Consider the following 23,364-nt stretch of genomic DNA (forward strand, 5'->3'; position numbering starts at 1 on the left):
AGTTTTTTGTATTTTTTATTAGAGACGGGGTTTCACCGTGTTAGCCAGGATGGTCTCGATCTCCTGACCTCGTGATCCACCCGTCTCGGCCTCCCAAAGTGCTGGGATTACAGGCTTGAGCCACCGCGCCCGGTGAAACAAATATATTCTTAACACCCCTTTTGAGAAGGTGTCCTTTTTCTCATAATCCTTTGGAGGTGGGTGGGCATTTTCTTTCACCCCAAACAGGTTTGCAACTACTAATATGTTGGTGTTTTAGCATTTTTATCTCAACAGTCACTTTTTTTCCAATTACGTCCTACCACCTGCTCCTTTGCAAGAATTTTCATGAATCCCCAGTCTTGCCTCCAGCCATGATGCGTGATTCAAAAGCAAATTGGTCAAAAATAAAATATTTACAAGTCACTCACTCAATTACAACCTTTCTGGACACAAGTGATTTTTATACGTTAGGATGCTTTTTTTTTTTTTTTTTGAGACAGTCTTGCTGTCACTCAGGCTAGAGTGCGGTGGCACGATCTTGGCTCACTGCAACTTCCACCTCCGGGGTTCAAGCGATTCTTGTGCCTCAGTCTCCCAAGTAGCTGGGATTACAGGTGCGTGTAACCACAACTAATTTTTGTATTTTTACTAGAGACAGGCTTTCACCATGTTGGCCAGGCTAATCTCAAACTCCTGGCCTTAAGTGATCTGCCTGCCTCAGCCTCCCAAAGTGCTGGGATTACAGGCGTGAGCCACCACGCCCAGCCAGGATGCATTTTTAAAATAGAAATGGGGTCTCACCATATTGGCCAGGCTGGTACTGAAACCCTGGCCTCAAGTGCTTCTCCTACCTCGGCTTCCCAAAGTGCTGGGATCACAGGCGTGAGGCCCAGCTTGGCATGCATTTCTAGAAACAGTTTTGCCCACGTTTTACCTTCTTAGAGTGCATTTCAGCTGAAAGATGACAACAGTGGCTACTAGCAGCTCTCCTGTGTCCAGGACTGAGCTGGGCCAGATCACGTATTCCTTATGAGAATCCTCTGGGGTAGTCACTATTTGACACATGGGGAAAGTGAGGCTCAGAGACGTGCAAGGACCTGCCTGAGGTCACAGAGCTAATCAGCACAAATCTCGGGATTAAACCCTGCTGTTCTAGGGTTTTCCCTGTTTCTTGCCTTAGGAGAACTTGCATTCAGAGAAAAACTTTCCCAAAAGATTTGCTCCGTTGGTGTTGGCTGGTTCTAAGGTGCACGTGAAGTTCTTAGGCCTTATTGTCACCTGGCCTATGAAATGGGGAGGTGGTTCCCATGTGTCTAGATCTGGCCTCACTCCTTGGGCCTCCTTTTTTTTGAGAAGGAGTTTTGCTCTTGTTGCCCAGGCTGGAGTGCAATGGTGCAACCTCCGCCTCCCGAGTTCAAGCGATTCTCTTGCCTCAGCCTCCCAAGTAGCTGGGACTACAGGTATGTGCCACCACGGCCAGCTAATTTTGTATTTTTAGTAAAGACGGGGTTTCACTATGTTGGTCAGGCTGGTCTTGAACCCCCAATCTCAGATGATCCACCCACCTCGGCCTCCCAAAGTGCTGGGATTACAGGCGTGAGCCACTGCGCCTGGCCTGGGCCTCCTTTTTATTCCACACATTTCAGTGCCTTTTCATTTTAGGAAACTGTTCTAGTATGTGTAACTTGATACATTTTAAAAGTTAATTTTTTTTTTTTTTTTTTTTTTTTGAGACAGAGTCTCACTCTGCCGGATCTCAGCTCACTGCAAACTCTGCCTCCTGGGTTTACGCCATTCTCCTGCCTCAGCCTCCCAAGTGTCTGGGACTACAGGCGCCCGCCACCTCGCCCGGCTAGTTTTTTGTATTTTTTATTAGAGACGGGGTTTCACCGTGTTAGCCAGGATGGTCTCGATCTTCTGACCGCGTGATCCGCCCGTCTCAGCCTCCCAAAGTGCTGGGATTACAGGCTTGAGCCACCGCGCCCGGCCAAAGTTAATTTTTTTTTAAACGCCAAGATGGTGAGAAAATATGTGTTAGTGTTTTGTGTACCTTCAAACAAATATATTCTTAATACCCCTTTTGAGAAGGTGTCCTTTTTCTCCTAATTCCTCTTTGGAGCTGGTGGGTGGGCATTTTCTTTCACCCCAACAGGTCTGCTATTATTAATAAGCAAACCCTGGTTCACTCCGGTAAACAAGTGTGATTAGGCCACGACAGTCCCTCTGCTTCCTCTTAATTGAGTGTTAAGGTCAAGAGGGCGCCACTGGCATGAGATGGCCAAACTGGCAACTGGAAACCTTTCCTTTTAACCAATTTGTTTCTGATCCAAACCTGCGTTTCCCTTGCCGGGGGACGTGGCCACCCTGGTGGAAACACCGAAGGCTGCTTCCTGCTCCTCTCAGCGGCTTCTGACAGAGTCGATCGCTCCCTCCTCAAAAACACTCAGCTTCCAGAATACCACACTTGCCTGGTTCTCCTCCTGGCTTCTGGCTCCCAGCCCAACCCTTACGCGTGGCTCTTTCTCAGGGTTCTGTCCTTGTTCTCCAGTCTTCTCCTTCTTCCAGAGGTCGCAAAATGGCGGCCTGGCGGCCTCATTAGACCCACAGGCAGATTTTGTTTGGTCCTCACAGTGTTTTTGGTTTCAATTTGAATGCCATTAGGCGGGGCAAGCACTCTCCAAGTTCGCCACAGTCCCCATCATTCCCTGTTGTCTTACACCCGTCCGCTTCACACATTTTCATCACCTGCCTGGTCCCTGAAGCCATCTGAGTTTTCAAAAACCCCTGCTACACAGGCTGCCTGGGAAATCCCCCACTTTCACTTCTTTGCTGTCACCAGTGCCTCCTGCTCCACACGCACATTCCTGAGGATCGCCTAGAGAGCTTGCTCACAGGACTCCCAGACCCCCGCCCTCCCCCCGCTGGATCCAACAGTTCCAGGGCAGGGATGGGAAACTCACATGCCTACAGGGGCCAGGCGGGTCACATAAATGAGTGAACTAGCCAGGTATAAGAAAAGTCGACGGCCAGAAATATCATCAAATCGGATCTTTACTGAACTATGGTGAATGCATGGAACATAATACAAACATGGATGATACTGGAGTTTATATTTTTAAATTCAAAATTGAAAAAATACAAATTGAAAAATAGAAATATTTAATTATTAAAATTTTCTCTTTCATAATTCTTTTTGCGCCTTTGAGTTGAAGCCAAAAGGCTGGCGTCTTCCCTTCCACACCAAGATGTGTCAGGCCTTGGGGTGGCACGGTGGGGATGGGCAGTTTAGAATTCAGCCTTGAATCCTTAAACTGGGAACAATGTTTAATTTGATTCAGGTTCATAACGGAAAACAGCTGTTCATAAGCGTGGGTACTCCCAAACATGGATATTCAGGACAACTACTGGAGATAGTTGTAGAATCTCACCATCTTCACACAGACTTGTATTTAGGAACCAGCGCCGTATTGCACCGTAGTTCAATTACTATTTATGGTCTGTATTCACACAAGAAACATTTACCAACAAAGGCAAACTGGACAGTGTCTCTTCCTTCTCATGAGACTGGATTCCGAGGGCCTTTGGGGGAATTTGGTCTTCCACCCCAGGACGTAGGTGAATACAGTCCGGGCCACGTCTTTCATTTCTGAAAGCCAACTGTGGAGTAGGAAAGAGTAAACGTTTTTTTTCCTTGCTGGTGGATTCCCCGTTTTGCCAGGACCAAAATATACCATCTTACATTCAAGTAGCTGTTTGTGGACATCCTTGCGGAGAAATATTCAGTGTTCAGAACGGTCATAACCTTGACCAGAAGTCTTGGACTAACCTTCTCAGGGGAACCCACTGTGGCTTTTGCTTGATTTAAAATGAACCAAGCTGATTAACTTGTACAGTTCCGATTTCTTCCACAACCAAGTCACAGAGCTTCTGTGAAATCTCTCAGGTTAAGTCATCATCAACTCACTCGTGACTAAGGCCCAGGAGCGGAAGTGTCGAGAGCATCACGGTGTGTTCTGTTCAGCTGCTCAGAACAAGTCAACTCCTGATGATGGATGCAACGACCCGACTTCCGTGTCCTTGCCAAATGCTGTCACCTTGGATCAAGGTGTCCTGTCAAGTCCCCCTGTCATGACAGCTGTCTGTAGTTGTGCTTCAGAACTCTGGCCAGTCTATGTGAAACTTTTCTTTTCTCTCAATATACAAAAAAAAAAAAATGAGTCCTTTCCCAGTGTTGGGCCCGCCTTGGCACCATGCCACAGACTTCTTCGGTCACATCAAGTTTCTTAACACCACAAATAAATAAAGCTAACTGGGTGGTAATAGTTTATGAGCAGCGAAAGAAAAGGCCACAATCAATTTGACTCTTTCAAGCAACTGGACTTGTAAATCCCCCGAGTTATCTCCAACTCACTGTGCAACCCAAATGCCTGTTAGACTTAAATAATGGTCTCAACAGTCATGTGTTTCTGTAAAGGACACGTCACTCTGCTCCTTTATCAACTCGCCATCTGCTGTAGCTCTGAATGCCCAGGTCATTCTTCTCACGTGATTCCGGAACGGCGTACCACTGCCGCACCACTTGTTAATTCGCTTTTCAAGACAAACCCTACTGACATTTGAGTCCCTTTTTCAGTTCGCTGAGGATGGCGTCTCGAGTCTGCTCTGTGTACTGGTCGTAGCTCTTGCTATGCTTTGATTCGTAGTGGCGTTTCAGGTTGTATTCTTTCAACACAGACACGTTTTGTTTGCATATTAAACACATAGGCATGCTCTTCACTTCCACAAAGAAATAGGCTCGCTCCCACTTTTCTCGAAACACGCGGCCCTCTCCTTCTCTCTTTCGTTTTGCCGCTTGTGATAGAGACATGAGTACAAGAAAGATTTCACTTTCCTCTGAATGCTACCACAGAACAACCACAGTGCAAGCCCTGTGACAAAGGCAGTGACTCTCTGCCTCACGGGGGAGCCAAGAGGGAGTGGTGGGGACTGTGGCGAACCGGAGAGCACACGCCCCATGGAGAGGGGCAGCTCCAGCCCGTTGTTGCCAGGCAGAAGGGCGGGCCCAGGGGTGCCAATTCTTCTGACTTGTCAAAAGATGCCAAGACTGCAGATTTTGTGTGTGTGTGTGTGTGTGTGTGTGTGTGTGTGTGAATTAACCTGATGTTTATAACTAACTCAAGAAAAAAATGCCACATATGCTAACACAGGGAAGGCCAAACAAAACTCATCTGCACCATGGCCTATAGGCCACCAGATTGCAATCTCTCTCCTGGGGTGGGGCCCGTGAATCTGTACGTTAACCAGCATCCAAAATGATGTGGATGCTGGTGGTCCAGGCATGGACCGTGCTCTCAGCAACACTGGTCCTGAGTCCGACAACAGACAACACTCTCCACCTCCAGGAGAGACCACCCTGCGCTCCAAGCTTGTCTGGATCCCCTGCCCTCAGGATGTCTCTGAGGCCATCCTTTAGGTCCCTCACCTTGCCACATCCCAAACCTGTTCCCTGCTGGGTATTCCATCCTGGGGACAGACCCACCGTCTTCCTGTCCACAGCCCTGGAAGGTCAGTCTCTGATGTGGACCCAGGGACCACCCTCTCTCCATGTGCGATCTTGTCTGCTTCTGTGGCTTGAACCGCCAAACATACGCTGTCCCCTAAGGACACGTCCTGAGCTCCCAACATGGCACCTGTCACCTGGACGTCCCTTGGTCCACGTACACTTACTACCAGCTCCTTCTCCCAGGAGCCCCACCACCTACCATCACGTACGCCTGACCCCGGGAGCCAACCTCTACCCCAGTCCCCAGCATCCCCACCACCCAGCCTCACCCTTCCTGGCCTCCTGTCTGGTCTCATCACGCTCCACAGCTGAGAGGGCTCTTTCTAACATCCAGAGCCAGCCTAGGCCCGCCCCACCGCTCAAAGTCTCCTGGTTCTCCTGTGTCCCCAGGACAAACCATGGGCTGCTCAGTTTGGCATCGGAGCTCCTCAAACTCTGCACCTGCCCATCTCTCTACACATGAGCTCCCTACACACTCATGCTCCAGAAGCATCCATCAACTTGCTCCTCTCAACGTCCCAGGCTTCCTCCTGTCTTTGAGTATTCAAAGTTTCTGTTGTTCTCTGCACCCAGATCACCCCTCACCTCCTTCCCTCCTGGCCTGACAGCTGATTCTCTTTCAAGACTCTGAGGACCTGGGGCTGGGTCAGACACCTCTTCCAGGCTCCCATGGTGCCCCACCGCCTCCATAAGAGCTTGAGTCCTGAGCGCTGCCTGCCTGTCCCTGCATCTCCCACGAACCAGGTTGCACCAGACTGCCTCTGACTCACCGCGGAGGCCCCGGCGTCACCCACCCAGGGCCCCAGGGATGTCTGCTGAAGTGAGAACAAGGACAGAGATGCCCCCTGGGGTTTCCTCCTGCCCAGTCCTGGGGGATGTCAGTGACGGGAGCCGGGGCGTGTGTTAAAAAGGAACTTTATTGGGTGTTGGGGATTCAGATGAGATCCATGAGGATGTCGTCCTCCATGACGCTGGGCTGCAGGCCCGGCTGGGGGACCGGGCCTCGGGGACCCCCGCTCAGCAGCATCTGACCTGAGGGGCAGTGGGGAAGGGACTGCATCTCCCAGTAGGCCCTTGGGCCCAGGAGGGCCCAGAGGCACTAAGTTTTCTAGGCAGCCCTTGGGGGACCCAACAGAAGCACCTTCTAATCCCATCTAGTTACAAATATGCTGTTTCCCATGAGCCTTTGGGAGCCCTTCTCCAAAACTACTTCTCTGGCCCTAAGACCACATTTCCCAGCAATCCCAGGAGCACACACAGGAGGATCATGGGAAACACTCTCAACCCACTAGGTCCTTGGACCCATGGGCTGTACTTTCCCAGAGTCCGCAGAGCTCTGCAGCCCGTGGGGGAAACCCTCATTCTTGGATCCTATGTCTTTACTTCCCAGGAGCACTTTGTGCTCTAGCCCAGGAGCTGCTGGGACACTCAGTCCAGACCTCTGCCCTCCCCCGGGTCCCCTTACCTGGCAGTGGAGCCCGTGGGGGAAGTTGTGCGGGCCAGGACTGGGCAGGTGGTGGATGCAGGAGTGGGGCCCCAACTGGGGCTGCCCCAGGCCCTGGTGTGGTGGGGGTAGCAGTGCAGGAGCCCCTGGTGGCTGGAGGTGGTGGAGGGAGGCCTGGGGTGGGGGCACCCCGGTCTGCGGCTGGGAGAACACAAGAGAGTGGCTCAGAGGCTCCTGATAGAGACTCTCCACCTCCCCAGAGATTGCATCAGCTAGTGGTGAAGGGAAGGTTTTCTTCAAAGGTAGGGGATGGATGGAGAGGAGGTGGTCTGTCTTCTGCCTAAAGCCCTGGGCGGGTCTCCATTCATACCCACTGACCACAGTCAACCTCCCTCCTCCCAGACAACAGGACCAGGATCTGGAACTCCCACCACCCTACCCCCACATCTCACCGGTGGCGGGTTGAGGAGGAGGCTTCGCAGCTGGGGGTTGGCCCCAGGGTTCTGGGGCCGAAGGATGGGTCCAGGAGGGGTGGGCCAGAAGCTGTTCCAGGAGGGCCTTGGGGGGCACCGGGGGGGGGCTGGGCAGTACCTTGGGGCTGGGGCTGCCCCGTGGCCCCAGAGGCCCCTACAGTACCCTGAGGCTGGGACTGTGGTGGGCGGAGCTGGAGCTGGTGGGAAGAGACACAGGGGTGAGGGAGACGGGCCTCACGTCCCTCCTGCAGGCACAGAGAGCAGCCTCTGGGGCGTCCCCCACCCAGCCCCCACTCCGCCAGCCCTGTCCTCACCAGATTCTGTGAGGGCCTCGCTTGATCCTCCAGAATGGGCCCCAGCCCTGGGGGTGCCTGCTGTCCCCCGATCTGCACGAGGAGAGAGGGGCAGGTCAGTAACTGAGGGTGATGGCGTCCTGAATCTGAGGCAGGAGGACCTGTGCCCTGAAGGGAACTCGTAAGGAGATGGGGACATTCTCTTTGGGGGTGAGTGGTCTGGGAGAGACGCTGTACGCTCCAAGGTCCCCAGTAGGAAGCTCTGTGTCAAGTCTTTGATGTGGGTGCTGAAAAAGGAGAGAGACTGCAAGAAAATCTGAGTGGGACTTAGCTTGAGGGTGCCATGTATTGGGAGAAGGGTGGGCGTCTATGGTCCTGGAGATCCCGGGGGGCCATGTGGGGCCCGGGCAGGAGGGGGTCGGAGTGCTGGTTTGGGGACTGTGACCACTCACTCCTCGCTGCTGCTGCTCCAGCTTCTGCTGCTGGACCTGCTTGTGGTTGGTGATGACCTGCCGGATGCCGTTGACGAAACCGCTCTGGTCGTAGGGGATGAGGCCCATGAAAATCTTTTTCTTGGACGAGTACAGGAGCATGAGCACGCGCACCTCACAGGGCGCCGTGTGGGGGAAGTGCACGCAGCCCGCCTGGGTGGACAACAGCTCTTCAGAACCATTTATGCCCTGAAAGAGGCAGCCCCTACCCCCTCCCCATTCCAGAAGATTCTAGAGGCCCCCTGGGCAAGGGGAGGTGAGGTTTCTGCTATAGAAGGTTGAGGAGAACAGGTGTGCTGTGGGCTGCTCCAGAGACAGAAACTGAGGCACTCAGGGCAAGCTAGGGTTCTGGCTGCCCACTGAGAAGGAAAGCGGAGAGAAAGAGCTGGAACCCAACTCCTCAACCTTTGGCCATCACCTGCTCCTCATGGGATGCCCCAGTTTCCTTGGGCATTAAATGCCACGGCGGCCTCCTTAAAGGGCTGCTGAGAGTCACAGCCGTGACAGAGGGGCTTAGATGCAGAGCGCGGTACCCACAGGCCTGTGATCAACGGTGGTGTCGGATCCCAGGTATTCAAGAGATCCTCCAGGCCTCAGCATCGGCCAGTGTACCCCATGGGGAATGCTCCCACATGACAGGGTCGCTGTGCCTCAAGAGCCCTGCCGGAGGCTCAGCCCACAGGAAGCACCCAGGAAACATCACTGGTCATCGGGGGGTAACACATGGAGCATTCAGGGCAGGGGCTCCTGAGGGAGGCGAGGCTGACCTTGGCCAAGTGAGCTGACTTCTCTGAGCCTCGGTTCCCTGCCTGAAACAGACACTGCTAGCTGCCTAATCCATATCCAAGTCTCCTCCTCCCCTGCATTCCCAATGCCATCTGGGGCTGCAACATGTCCCAGCCCCAGACAGTCATGGATATCTGCTCCTGGCAGCCTCCCATCAACTAGGTGCTGCCCAGTGGCCTAGGTCTGGGCCAGGAGGTGAAAGGGAGGCCTGCTCGGGAATCTGAGAAAGTTTCTGCTGTCTTGAAGAAAGGGAAATACACAGCCCCCCCTCCCCTCCTTCATGAAAGCATACGGAATGCCTGGAGCCATGGGAGCTACCTTGTGACTATAAAGGAGAGATCAAGAGAATCACAGGGACCTGCCCCTGATGTCACAGACCTATGAAACCAACCCCAATAGCTGGCCCCCTCTGGATGTCCTATTCTGTGCAAAAAAATAAATGCCGGCTCCTACAACGCCTGTCCTCTCAGAACCCAGCTGCCACAGTGTGGCCATGTGCACAGGCCATGTGCAGACACTGGGATGGCCAGTCCTAGCCAAGCCCCAGCCAACAGCCAGTGCTGTGTGTGGAGCTGTTTTTGTTCATTTGTTTTGTTTTGTTTTTTGAGACGGAGTCTTGCTCTGTCCCAGGCTGGAGTGCTAGAGTGCAGTGGTGCCATCTTGGCTCACTGCAAGCTCCGCCTCCTGGGTTTACGCCATTCTCCTGCCTCAGCCTCCGGAGTAGCTGGGACTACAGGCGCCCGCCACCACACCTGGCTCATTTTTTGTATTTTTAGCAGAGACGGGGTTTCACCGTGTTAGTCAGGATGGTCTCAATCTCCTGACCTTGTGATCCGCCCACCTCGGCCTCCCAAAGTTCTGGGATTACAGGCGAGAGCCACCATGCCCGGCCTATGAGGAGCGCCTATTTTGAACATCCAGCCCAGTCAAGCTTTCAGACGACCAGAGTCTCAGCTGCCATCTGATGGCAACCCCATGAGGGCGAGATGGCCCATTGAGCCCAGGTGACTCACAGAATCATAAGAGAAAATTTTTTCTGAGTGGCCCCAATTATCTATTTGTTTGGAAAACTATGTTATTTGCACCCAGAAGCACTCCTCTCAGGAATGCCTTCTTCACACGGTTCTGTGAGGATCCCATGAGGAGATCCCCCTAAGGTCCTCTTTCCTGCAGGAGTGCCTGGTGCACAGAAGTAACTGATCTGCTCCTTCCCGGAGTTACAAGGTGAACTGTGTGTCTCAGAAAGCTATGCTGAGGCTGGGCGCGGTGGCTCACACTGGTAATCCTAGCAGTTTGGGAGGCCAAGGCGGGCAGATCACTTGAGGTCAGAAGTTCGAGACCAGCCTGGCCAACATGGTGAAACCCCGTCTCTACTAAAAATACAAAAATTAACCAGCCATGGTGGTGGGCACCTGTAATCCCAGCTACTCGGGAGGCTGAGGCAGGAGAATCGCTTGAACCCGGGAGACGGAAGTTGCTGTGAGCCAAGATTGCACTACTACACTTCAGCCTGGGTGACAAGAGTGAAACTCTGTCTCAAAAAACAAACTCAGAAAGCTAAACTGAGGTTCCACTCTCCAGCACCTGTGAAGGTGACTCTATCTGGAAAGAAGGTCTTTGCAGTTGTAGTAAGATGAGGTCAGGAAAATGGGGCCTAATCCAAAATGACTGATGTCCTTCTAACCACAAGGACACAGAGACACAGAGAATGCCACATGGAGACACACACAGAGGGAAGACAGCCACAGGATCGAGAAAGACCCTGGAGTGATGCCACCTGCAGCCTGGGGTTACTGGCCAGAAGAGGCAACGAAGAGGCCTTCCCTTGAGCCTCTAGAGAGAGCGCAGTCCTGCCGACACCCTGACCTTGGGCTTCTGGCCTCCAGAACTGGGATAGAACACGTTTCTGTTGTTTTGAGCCCCTCTGCTTGTGGTAATGTGTTACCGCAGCCACAGGAAACGAACACATCCCATAAACCCATGCCAGAATCAACAGCTTCCTCCTAACTGCTCCAGTCACATCCATCTCACATTTTTAATGTGGAATATCCCTCAATCTGGTGCATACAATGATTATAATAAAAGTCAAGGCTCTAGAAGAAAGGCGAGGAACCTAAGGGCATGAAGTCCACCCAACCATCAAAAACGGCTTCCGTGGGCCCAGGCACTCTGGGATTCCCTTCAAAGGTCAGCAGAAAGCAGTACAAGAGTCAATGCCCCTCGGCCCCCAATGCCCTGGACTCACGAAGCCATTGCCCATGATGCGGTAGAGGCCTTTGAGAGACTCCAGGTCCTTGTTGGTGAAATGGAACTGGACCATCCTTGAGTTCCGGAACAAAGGGCCCAGGGTGGTCTGCGGGAGACACAGAAGTCAGCTGGCATGTTGGTGTGGGCAAGTGAGGTGGGGACACGAGGCAGGGAGTGGGGGTGGGGCAGGGAACAGGGAAGAGAGAGTAGGGTGAGGGCTGCCCAGCAGCAGGGCTGGCCCTCCACCACCACTCACCAGCAGCTGCTGGGGGATAAGCTGCATGATCAGCTTCTGGGGCCACTGCTCGGTCTTCCTGGGGGGGTGATGCCAGGAGAGGTGTGAGGAGGGGGCCAGCCCCAGCCCCACCGCACCCCACCCCTGACAGTCACCTACAGGTTCTCGCCATGATTCACATAGACCTGGCAGGGCAGTGACCGTGTCAGCTTGGTGTTGGCATCCACTGAGGCAGGTTTGGGTTTCTGAGGGGGGAAAAGAGCATGTCAAAGCAAAAAGGGCCATAAGCCTCAGTCCCCTTGAGCCCTCATGTCCTAGCCTGCTGGCCGCAAAGCTCAGGATGTTCCCCAGTTTAAGTCCCATGAGCCCCTGGTCCCTCCTCCAGACCGGCAAACCTTCAATTCCTCAAATGTTAGGGCTACGTGCCCGGCCCCTAAATCCCACAATCCACTGTGCCCCAGGTGCTACATCGCCTGGGCCCTTCTCTGGGCCCCAAATCCTAGGCTTTTCTGGGTTCTCTGCATGGGGACCCTCCTCTGTACCGCAAGTCCCACTGCACCATGGGGCTCCTGGCCTGGTCCCGCATCCCACGGGTCCAGCCCAAGGAATGCCCCCAAACCCAGCACTGCAAACCCCATGCATCTGACCCATGAGTCCCACATGCCCAGCCCCACGGCCCCAGGAGTCCCAAGTGCCCAATGGACCCTCAGGCCCCTCACCTCCTGCCACTCGAGGACCCCGCTCCATGCCAGAAGTTTATTGGAGACTGACTGCTGCCCACCGAGGGCTGGGGCTCCTAGCTGGGCTGGGGAAGGGCCACTCACCCCTCCTGGGGCCACAGTGCCTGCCTGCCAGAGAGGAGGAAGGACGGCCATGAGAATGGGGAAAGAGGGGGGCCTCCGGGGGCCATCCTGTGAGGGCAAACCAGGAAGAAGGAAAGGCCCGTTCTTCTGCTCCTCCATTCCCAGAACAGCACTTGGCCAGCCCCAGGACCCCAAATGCTTGGACGCTGCAGGATACGAGGACTCGTAAGCTGTGCGATGCCCCGTACTCCCAAACCCAGGGATTCCTTGGGTTTCTCAGAACAGCCCTGACCCACCTGGAGCCATGAGCCTCCCCATTCCGTCCCCAGACCCTCATCTCAGGCATCTGTAGCACACGCACCACGAACCCCCAAGGCCCCAGGGCCACCAGATCCACACCCCCCTGGAAGGCAAATGACTCATCCTCTAATTGTCCTAGCTGTGGGCAGCAGGAGGAAGCAGTGGGGGCAGGAGGCGTGCAGGCACCTACCATGGACGGTGCCCCGGGCTGCGCTGTGGGAGCCAGACCAGAGCCAGGGGCCACGGTGGAGACCAGACTGGGCTGGGAAGCAGGTGGTGGCTTGGGGGCACCAGGGGGTCCTGGGGGTAGTGGGGGAGCTGGGGCCTGGCTGAAGGGGGGACCCACTCCGGGAGCAGCTTGCTGGAGGGGGGTGATGGGCGAGACTGTGGGAGAGACCAAGGGAAGAAGTGAGGAACAAGTGTGTGGAGAGAGGCCTGCCTGGCCCCTGCCCACCCTTCATCCTCGCCCCAGGACTCACAGCGAGGGCCCAGCCCAGCCTTCTGGTTCTTGGCGGCCTCCACTGCATTCTGGGCGGCCACCTGAGCTGCACTCAGGTTCCCGGGAACCTGTGGGTAGAAGGGAAGAAGGAAAGGTACTGGTGAGGACCATGGCCCTCCAGTCCTGGTGTCCCACGAGGCCACACCACCCACGGCCCCACAAGGCACAGCTGCCCCAGCTGGGATAGCTCAGGAGCTCACGACACCCATCACCCAGCAGATGAGCTTCCATGGCCCCAGGAGTCCCACCCTCCCAATGCCCCATGGGACTCCTATCATCCCACAAGCTCCAACATGCAACTAGATCTCTCCCCAGGGGCCAGGGCTCCAGCAAGTCCCCAGAAACATGTCCCTTCCTGGAAACATCCATACCTGGTACTGCGGGGGGACGGGGGGCAGAGGCTGCTGCGGAGCTGCTGATAGAGTGGCACCAGAGGGTGCGGCAGGAGGCAGGGGGACTGGCTGCTTTGGCTGGAGGGGGCCTGGGGCTGAGCCACCCCCAACTGAGAGCAGGAGGGATGGCCAACCCCAGAAAGAAAAGATTCAAGATGGAGAGAGGGGTGAGAAATCCAAAATCCAAGTCAGAGGGAGCTGGGGAAACACGTCGAGCCCCCATCCCCACGCGCGGTGCCCAGGCCTCACCAGGCAGCACAAGCCCCCGAACCAGCACCATGTGCCTTGGATCCTGGCTCACATCTGTGGGAGGCTGCAGCGGCTCCAGCAAGGCCGGGGGGGCTGCCTTCTCAAACAGAAGCCGAAGTGCAGGCAGCTTCCGTGGAGACACGATGGAGAAGTGGATCCCCCGCTATAGGAGAGGGGCCCAGCAGTCATGACGTGCCCCCTCCATAGGGGTGTTGGGGCCAGCCCCCAACCTACCACAGCTGCTGTGTGGCTGGACAGCACCAGTCCTACAACCACAATTCCCACTGGGCTTTGAGGCAGGAGACCCTGAAACCTAGTATTGCCTGCCCCGGGAGACTCTGGGTTCTAGTTTTGTCAGTAAGACTAAGTGGGCTAGGTGTGGAGGCTCACATCTGTAATCCCAGGATTTTGTGAGACTGAGTCAGGCAGATCACGTGAGGCCAGGAGTTCGAAAGCAGCCTGGCCAACATGGTGAAACCTCGTCTCTACTAAAGATACTAAAATTAGCTGGGCGTGATGGCGGGCGTCTATAATCCCAGCTACTCGGGAAGCTGAAACATGAGAATTGCTTGAACCCAGGAGGCAGAGGCTGCAGTAAGCCAAGATCACACCACTGCACTCCAGCCTGGGTAACAGAGCCAGACTCTGTTTCAAAAAAAGAGAGTAAGCAAAGCTGGTCACCAGTCTGTGACTATTCTGTGACTGAGTCCAGGCCCCCAGTGCCTCCTCCCTCAGACCCGAGTCCAGGCCCCCAGTGCCTCCTCCCTCAGACCCAGGAGTCCAGACCCCAGTGCCTCCTCCCCTCAGACCCAAGAGTCCAGGCCCCCAGTGCCTCCTGCCTCAGACCCAAGACTCCTGGCCCCCAGACCCTCCTCCCTCAGACCCTGGAGTCCTCACCTCCCCAATCTGCTGCACGAGATTCTCAGTTGTGCATCCAGAGTACGTGGTGCTCTCAACAGCAGGCAACAGGTATGGGGGCGAGTTGCAGATGAGGAGGCAGACCCGGTGCGTCTGGCCACTACCAGGAATGAGAGAAGACATGGAGCCGGCAGCAACAGGGGCCCTGAGAAGGAACCCAGACCCAGCACCAGTGGAGGCGCACATATTCCGCCTCATATGGAATCAGAAGCAGCGCCCATACTTTACAGCTGACAACACTGAGGCTCTGAGAGGTTCTGGGATGTGCTCTCTGTCACCCAGCAGGCAGGGCACGCAGGAGTGACACCCACAGTTGGCACTGCTTCCTGATGGGGACGCTGAGACCAGGCACTGGCCAGACCTCCCCCAAGAACACACCTGCAGCCTCCTGGCTCAGCGTGCTTGGGGACACAGAGCCCATGCTCTACAGGGTGAGGCTAGAGGTAGAGCCACTCAACAGGCAAAGTGGTTCCGGGCCAGGCAGAGAGAGACTGACCCAGCCTGGGCGGAGGGGGCACTCACATCTGCTCACGCATCTTCTTGAAGTCATCAAACAGCTGCAAGGCTGTGCTGAGTCCTTCCGCGATGAGGCTGCAGCTCTCGCCACCCCCGCCCATGAACCTGCAGGGGCAGAGCGGTCAGCCCCCAGGGTTGCCATCACCCCTGCCCCCAGGCCATGCTTGAAGAGCCTGCTCCCATGCTGTCTCCCACCCTATCCTGGAGGATGCACCTTGGGATGACAGGGACACTGCTGAGTTCCCTACCCGATCCCTGATGCTAGCACAGCATCAGTACCAGACAGGACAGGGGACACTTGTTGTGTGCGTTTATTTGTTTTCTTTGAGACGGAGTCTTGCTCTGTCACCCAGGCTGGAGTGTAGTGGCGCGATCTCGGCTCACTGCAAGCTCCGCCTCCCAGGTTCATGCCATTCTCCTGCCTCAGCCTCCTGAGTAGCTGGGACTACAGGGGCCCACCACCACGCCCAGCAAATTTTTTGTATTTTTAGTAGCGACGGGGTTTCACCGTGTTCGCCACAATGGTCTCGGTCTCCTGACCTCATGATCCGCCCGCCTCGGCCTCCCAAAAGTGCTGGGATTATAGACGTGAGCCACTGCGCCCGGCCGACATTTGTTGTCTTAATCATGAGGACTGGGAGGGAATGGGAAAGGGCTGGGAACCCCAAACCTAGGGTCCTGTGCTGACTCCAACCCTGGAGTGACTGACTCCCTGCCCAGTCTCCTGCTGTCCCTTTCCCTCTCTGGACTATCTGCTCCAAATCAGTACTGGCCCCACTTCACCTTCCCGGCCAGAGACAGGGGCCTCCTCTGCCCTCCCAGTCTTATGGGTTGAAGTGTGCCCCCCTCAAAAAGACAGGTTGAGGTCCTAAGTCCCAGTACCTCAGAAGGTGACCTGACTTGGAAAGATCTTTACACAGGTAATCGAGTTAAACTGCAGGCCCTAATCCACTATGGCTGGTGTCTGTGAAAAGGAGAAACGTGGACACAGACACACACACAGAGGGAAGACACAGGGACACAAAGAGACACAGGGAGAGGCCACGTGAGGATGGGTGATGCAGCCTCAGCCAGGAAGGTCTGGGCACACCAGGCGCCAGGAGAGGCAGAAGGGCCCTTCCCCTATAAGGTTTCAGAGACAGCCTGGCCCTACCACCTGGATTTTGGACTTCCAGCCTCCAGGACCCTGAGACATCAATTTCCGTTCTTCTGGCCAGTTTCTCATACTTTGCTACAGTAGCCCGGAAAACTAACACACACAGACTCTCGTTTCTCCTCCGCCTGATCTGCAGTCGCGTTGCAGCATCTGTCCCACGTGGGTTGTGGCCTGGGGATGGCCTCTCCTCAAGGGCAGCTGTGGTTGCCACCATTCTTCCGGTCACACGGTTGTGAGAAGCTGATCTTTGCTGCAGAGGATGTGTGTGGAGATTGAGCGCTCCTCTAAGGGTCTTGAGGGCCCTGTCCCTCTGAAGTGTGGTCTCTGACCCTACCTCTCCCAAGGCCGGGATGGGGTCTGAGTCCTCTCTCACCCCCAGGCTTGCCCACCACAGTGGGGCACGCGGGAGGCCTCAGGAAATGTAAGCTAAATGAACAAACGGCTACAGGCCCAACAGTGTCCATCAAGGCTAGAACCAACCCAGGCCCTTGGCCCGGCATCGGCCTGGCAACCGAGGCCTTTGAGTCCTGCACCCTGCTCTCCTGCTCCATGCCCACGCCTGTAGGTCCTCTCGACGGATGAAGCCCAGACATCCAGGTCTCTGCATGTACTGGAACACACCCATTCCGGCCCAGATGGAATCCAGTGAAGCTACGACACCCATCCTGGTGTGCCCTCCTGTAGGAAGCCTTCCCTACGTGCCACCTAATTTTAGGGCCTGCCCTTGATCACATCATAGATCACCTGATACTGCAGCTGTCAAGCTTCTCTCCACACCGTGTGCAGTCCTCCATGAGAGACACCAAGGCGTCTGAGCCCCAGGTCACACAAGGCCTAGGAACCGCCTGCTGAATACTCAGTGCACTGGAGGCTTGGCAGGGCCATGCGGCGGGGCTCTCCGCTTCCTGTCTGAGTTCTCACACTGATTTCTTTCAGGTCCCACTCGGCTTGGCCAGTGAGCACACTGAGGCCTGAAGCCTTCTTCCCGCTCTCAGGGTACTCAGGTGCTGCTCCCAACCCACCACACACTTCCCAGCCTTCCTCTTCCTCGCCATGCAAGACAGTTTTGCACACACGAACTTCAACTGTGCCCAAAGAGTTGGGATGAACCAACTCTGGACCCAGCCTTTCTGCTACAGGTGACATTAAGCCAATGTATTCCTGGGCCTTTCTGCGACTCAAGCCAAAAGCACCCTGGCTGGGAATGGGGGAATGGGGAGCAGGCGCTTCATGCATATGAAGTGTCCCTTTGGGGTGATAAACTTTTTTTTTTTTTTTTTTTTTGAGATGGAGTTTTGGTCTTGTTGTCCAGGCTGGAGAGCAATGGCACAATCTCAGCTCACCACTAACTTCGACTTCTGGTGCAAGTAATTCTCCTGCCTCAGCCTCCTGAGTAGCTGGGATTACAGGCATGTGGCACCACACCCAGCTAATTTTGTATTTTTAGTAGAGACAGGTGTCTACATGTTGGTCAGGTTGGTCTTGAACTCCCAACCTCAGGTGATCCGCGCACCTCAGCCTCCCAAAGTTTTGGAAGTGGCTGCGTGCAATGGCTCATTGCGATTCTCCTGCCTCAAAAGGCTGAGGCAGGAGAATCGCTTGAACCTCAGGGATGGAGGCTGTAGTGAGCCGAGATCACACCACTGCACTCCAGCCTGGGAGAGAGAGAGATTCCGTCCCAAAAACAAAACAAAACAAAAAAACCTTATGAAGGGCTGGGCGCGATGGCTCACGCCTGTAATCCCAGCACTTTGGGAGGCCAAGGCGGGCGGATCACGAGGTCAGGAGATCAAGACCATCCCGTCTCTACTAAAAATAAAAAAAAATTAGCCAGGCGTGGTGGCAGGTACCTGTGGTCTCAGCTACTCAGGAGGTTGAGGCAGGAGAATAGCGTGAACCCGGGAGGCAGAGCTTGCAGTAAGCTGAAGTTGCACCACTGGACTCCAGCCTGGGCAACAGAGCGAGACTCCGTCTCAAAAAAAAAAAAAAAAACCACTTATGAGGAAAAGTGTGATAAACTAACCAGTTTGAGATACTAAAACTTGCTTTTCTCTTACTGAACACTAAGTATAAGTTATCTGCTACAAGTTCAAAGGACGACATGTAATAAACATTTCATCAAAAAAATGTGAAAAACTTGAACGGAGGGAACACTATGGCTGGCTGCAAAATATGGCTAAAATATCATCAAGTTTATGATAAGCCTAAATTCCAAACAAACCCCTTGATATGGCAGACACAAAATAAAACTAAAAGCCCCCTAGGTGACACAAGTGGGCTCTGACTTGGGGCTCCCAAGTCCTTTAACTCACTCCCTTTTGTTCTACCCAGTATCATTCCCCGGAGTCTTTGCTGCCCGCTTTCATGGGCTAACAGGTGCCTGGAGCCCCAGGAGGTACTGGTCAAAAAAAGTGAATGTTAAGAGCATCCGGCCATGACCAAAGGCTCCTTGCACACAGCCTGTCACCCAGGCAAATACTAGCTCGATGAGGGCCAGGACCTTGCCTGTCTCATGCCCACTAACTCCTTGGTACCCAGGACAGTTTGTTCCACAAACATTTGTTGAATTAATGAGTGAACATATGAATGAACAACTGCGTTGTCATAATGTTATGGGAAAGACACTGGTTCTATTTTCCGTCCATCTTTTCCCCCCCGCCAAGACAGGGTCTCGGTCTTTCACCCAGGCTGGAGTGCGATGGCCCAATCTCGGCTCACTGCAACCTCCGCCTCCCAGTCTCAGTTGATCCTCCTACCTCAGCCTCCTGAGTAGCTGGGACTACAGGTGTGCACCACCATGCCTGGCTAATTTTTTCTATTTATTTGTTGTTTTTGTATTCATTCATTTATTCAACCAGTCTCCTGAAGCCCCATGGGTGCCAAGCACCAGCTGGAAGCAAATGGCAGAAGTACCCAGGGACCTGGACATTCACAGTCCAGAGGTGTGGGGCTGTGACAGGTCATGAGGGCAGAGGAGGAAGCACCTGGCTGCAAGAACCAGGAAGGTTTCCCAGTGTATAAGACACCTGAGCTGGGTCTGGAAGGCTATGTAGTGTCTTCCATTCATTCTACAGATTTTACCCAAGGCCTCCCGTGTTACCAGGCCCTGTGTTGGCTGCCAGGGACTTGAGGTGCATCAGACTCGGATCTGGGCGTCAAGAAGTCTCCATTTAACATCACTCAAGACTGTCTTACCACAGTCTCTCCCAGTGGTTCTCAACTGGAATACATTTTGCGCCCCCTTCCCAGAGGATATTTTATAATGCCTGGAGACATTTTTGGTTGTCACACCTTTGGGAGGGGCTACTGGTATCTAGTGAGTAGAGGCCAAAGATGCTGTTAAACATCTTACAATACCCAGGACAGCCCCCACTACAAGGAATGATTGTGTCCACAGGGTCACTAAGGCCAAGGATGAGAAACCCTGCTCTATGTCACCTACAAAGTCCAGCTATCACAAAGGGAAAGCTTCTGTGTCACCTTTTCACTATATGTCCTGCACCCAGCACTTGTACACACATTCTGGAACAAAGCAGATGCTCAACAAACACCTGCTCCAGAAGCGTACAGAGGTAACAGCAGCTACTACGAACAGCTGTTGTTTAATGAACCCTGACTGCAGACCAGGCCCTAAGTGAAACACAGTACACAACTTAGCTCCTGTGATCCTTCTAACAATAGGGAGATACACACTACGATTATCCATTTGCAAACCAGGAAAGTGAGGCACAAAATCCTAGCAAACACTTACATAGCACGTAATACATGCCAGGAACTGTATTAAACAATCATCAACTAACTTAATTCTCCAAACATCCCTATGAGGTTGTGGTACCCAGCCACCAATACAGCACCCAGCAATTCAGCCTCTTGAAATTCACACCCTGTGTAGTCTCCTCCTACACTGAATGGGACAGGCTTATACTGCACACTAAATGCAATATGGCAGAAGTGGACTTGGCACCGCAGCTCAGGCCTGTAATCTCAGCACTCCAGCACTTAGGGAGGTCAAGGCAGGAGGATCGCTTGAGGCCAGGAGGTCAAGACCAGTCTGAGCAACACAGCAAGACTTCATCTCTACAAGAATTAAAATAAAGAAATCAGTCATACATGGTGGTGCCCAACTGTAGTCCTAGCTACTCAGGAGCCTGAGGTGGGAGGATCACTCGAGCCCAGGAGGCTGAGGCTGCAGCAAGCTATGATCCCACCACTGCACTCCAGCCTGGGCAACAGAGCAAGACCGTCTCAGGTTAAAAAAAAGAATGTGGGCCGGGCGTGGTGGCTCAAACCTGTAATCTCAGCACTTTGGGAGGCTGAGACGGGCAGATCACGAGGTCAGGAGATCGAGACCGTCCTGGCTAACACGGTGAAATCCCGTCTCTACTAAAAAATACAAAAAACTAGCCAGGCGAGGTGGTGGGTGCCTGTAGTCCCAGCTACTCGGGAGGCTGAGGCAGCAGAATGGCGTAAACCCTGGGCAACATTGCAAGACCTCGACTCTACAAAAAACAATTTTTTTTGAGACAGGGTCTCACTCAGTCACCCAAGCCGGAGCGCAGTGGCACGATCTCTCTACCTCCTGGGTTCAAGTGATTCTCCTACCTCAGCCTCCTGAGTAGCTAGGATTACAGGTACATGCCACCACACCCGGCTAATTTTTGTATGTGGTTCTTTTCGTTTGTTTGTTTTTTTTGAGATGGAGTCTTGCCCTGTCACCCAGGCGCGATCTCGACTCACTGCAAGCTCTGCCTCCCCGGGTTCACGCCATTCTCCCGCCTCAGCCTCCCGAGTAGCTGGGACTACAAGTGCCCAACACCACGCCCAGCTAATTTTTTGTATTTTTAGTAGAGAGGAGGTTTCACCTTGTTAGCCAGGATGGTCTTGACCTCCTGACCTCATGATCTGCCCGCCTCTGCCTCCCAAAGTGCTGGGATTACAGGCATGAGGCACCACGCTCGGCCATTTTTTTCATTTTTAGTAAAGACGGGGTTTCACCATGTTGGCCAGGCTGGTCTCGAACTCCTGACCTCAGGTGATCTGCCCGCCTTGGCCTCCCAAAGTGCTGGGATTACAGGCATGAGCCACCATGCCCAGCCACTACAAAAAAAAATTTCTTTTTAATTTTTTTTAATTTTGAGACAGAGTTTCACTCTCGTTGCTAAGGCTGGAGTGCAATGGTGTGATCTCGGCCTACCACAACCTCCACCTCCCAGGTTCAGGCTATTCTCCTGCCTCAGCCTCCTGAGTAGCTGGGATTACAGGCATGCACCACCATGCCCGGCTAAGGTCTGTAATCTCAGCACTCCAGTACTTAAGGAAGTCAAGGCAGGAGGAGCACTTGTATTTTTAGTAGAGACGGGGTTTCTCCATGTTGGTCAGGCTGGTCTGGAACTCCTGACCTCAGGTGATCCACCTGCCCCGGCCTCCCAAAGTGCTGGGATTACAGGCATGAGCCACCATGCCCGACCTACAAAAAATTTTTTAAGAAATCAGCCAGGTATGCTGGCATTTGGCTATAGTCCCTGCTACTCCAGCTACTTGGGAAGCTGAGGTGGGAGGATCGCTTGAGCTTGAGCCCAGGAGGTCGAGGCTGCAGTGAGCCATGACTGAGCTACTGCACTCTAGCCTGGGTGACAGAGTGAAACCCCTCCTCAAACACAAAAGAGGCCTGGGGCTTCCTCTTTGCTGTCTCTATTGGGTCACTCAATCTGAGGAATGCCAGTTGCCATGTCAGACAGTTAAGCAGCCCCGTGGAGAGGTCTTGCGGCCAATAGCCACAGACTCACCACCTTGGGAGTGGATTCCTCACTGCCAGTCAAACCCCCTGGATGGCTGCAATCCTGCCGACCTCTTGACTATTGCCTTGTGAGACCCTCAGTCGAACCATCCAGCTAAGCCACTCCTGTGTCCCTGACTCACAGAAACTGCATTAGATAAATGTTTGCGGTATGAAGCCGTTAGTTTGGTGGTAATCTGTTATGCAGCTAAGAATAAGTAATACAATGAAATACTAATACAAGTACTATCCACATCCCCAGTTCAGAGATGAGATACTAGGCACAGGGAGGACATGGACTCCTGGATCTGAGAGTTAGTTCTGTGGTGGAAGAGCCAGGATTTGACCCCAGACTGCCTGACTCCAGAGTCTACAATGTCAACTATCAAAATCTGATCCAGCGCCAGGTGTGGTGTTGAGGCAGGAAATTAAAGAAAAATAAAATTAAAAAGAAAGAGAAATAAGTTTTACTGTATTAGGCTGACTTGCCTGAGAGGCAGCAACAGACATAGCCCAGACCCAGGAAAAGTCTTGATAATATTATCTAATGTGCTCTGGAGACTCTCCCAGCACTCCCTCAACATAGGGAGAAGAAAAAACAAATTTTCCTTTGTTTTATGGAATGAGTTTATAGATTTCTGTTCTCTGTAACTAATAACTTCAAGTATTCTGTTTTATCTAAGAAGTACAGTGAAGGTCATGAGAAGCCTGAGCTGCCTGGGCACCATAGTGAAGGTTATGGGATAAGCCTGTGCCTAGGCAAACCTAGATAACGGACATCTGGGTTGCATAGCAACAGTTATGTGTAATCCTGAGTTATAAACCTGTTACAACAATTTGATTAACTGTCTTTGTCCTGCCTCTGTATCCCTGCTTTCACGCCACTGTAACCTTGCTTCAAGCTAGCCCACCCCCTTTTGTGAAGTGTGTATAAAAGTCAAGTGCTGTCTTTGTTCCAGGCCGTCTTTGGATGTGAGTCTGCTTGGGCCTGAGTGCACTCAATGAAAGATTCTTCTGCTTTAACCGGAAGGCTCTCTCCCGTCCGCCTCAATCCTGCAACGGTGGCTCACCCCCGTAATCCCAGCACTTTGGGAGGCTGAGGTAGGCAGATCACATGAGGTCAGGAGTTCGAGACCAGCCTGGCCAACATAGCGAAACCCCGTCTCTACTAAAAATCAAAAAAATGGCTGGGCGCGGTGGCTCAAGCCTGTAATCCTAGCACTTTGGGAGGCCGAGACGGG

At 53.6% G+C, this 23,364-nt stretch overlaps 1 protein-coding gene across 1 annotated transcript in view; it reads right to left on the minus strand.

Annotated features, from left to right (window-relative positions):
- The window catches only part of MED25 (mediator complex subunit 25), a 48,044-nt gene that overhangs the window by 22,300 nt on the left and 2,380 nt on the right, over positions 1–23,364 (minus strand). Inside the window, 15 exon segments of the mRNA XM_017882138.1 lie at positions 7,011–7,190; positions 7,442–7,521; positions 7,524–7,659; positions 7,777–7,848; positions 8,208–8,399; positions 11,278–11,385; positions 11,536–11,593; positions 11,674–11,759; positions 12,234–12,362; positions 12,808–13,001; positions 13,097–13,184; positions 13,488–13,618; positions 13,758–13,920; positions 14,655–14,775; positions 15,198–15,296. Of these exon segments, the coding sequence (XP_017737627.1) occupies positions 7,011–7,190; positions 7,442–7,521; positions 7,524–7,659; positions 7,777–7,848; positions 8,208–8,399; positions 11,278–11,385; positions 11,536–11,593; positions 11,674–11,759; positions 12,234–12,362; positions 12,808–13,001; positions 13,097–13,184; positions 13,488–13,618; positions 13,758–13,920; positions 14,655–14,775; positions 15,198–15,296 (1,837 nt within the window).

The sequence above is a fragment of the Rhinopithecus bieti genome, unplaced genomic scaffold (genome assembly GCF_001698545.2).
Source record: "Rhinopithecus bieti isolate Rb0 unplaced genomic scaffold, ASM169854v2 scaffold_12070, whole genome shotgun sequence".
Classification (NCBI taxonomy): domain Eukaryota; kingdom Metazoa; phylum Chordata; class Mammalia; order Primates; family Cercopithecidae; genus Rhinopithecus; species Rhinopithecus bieti.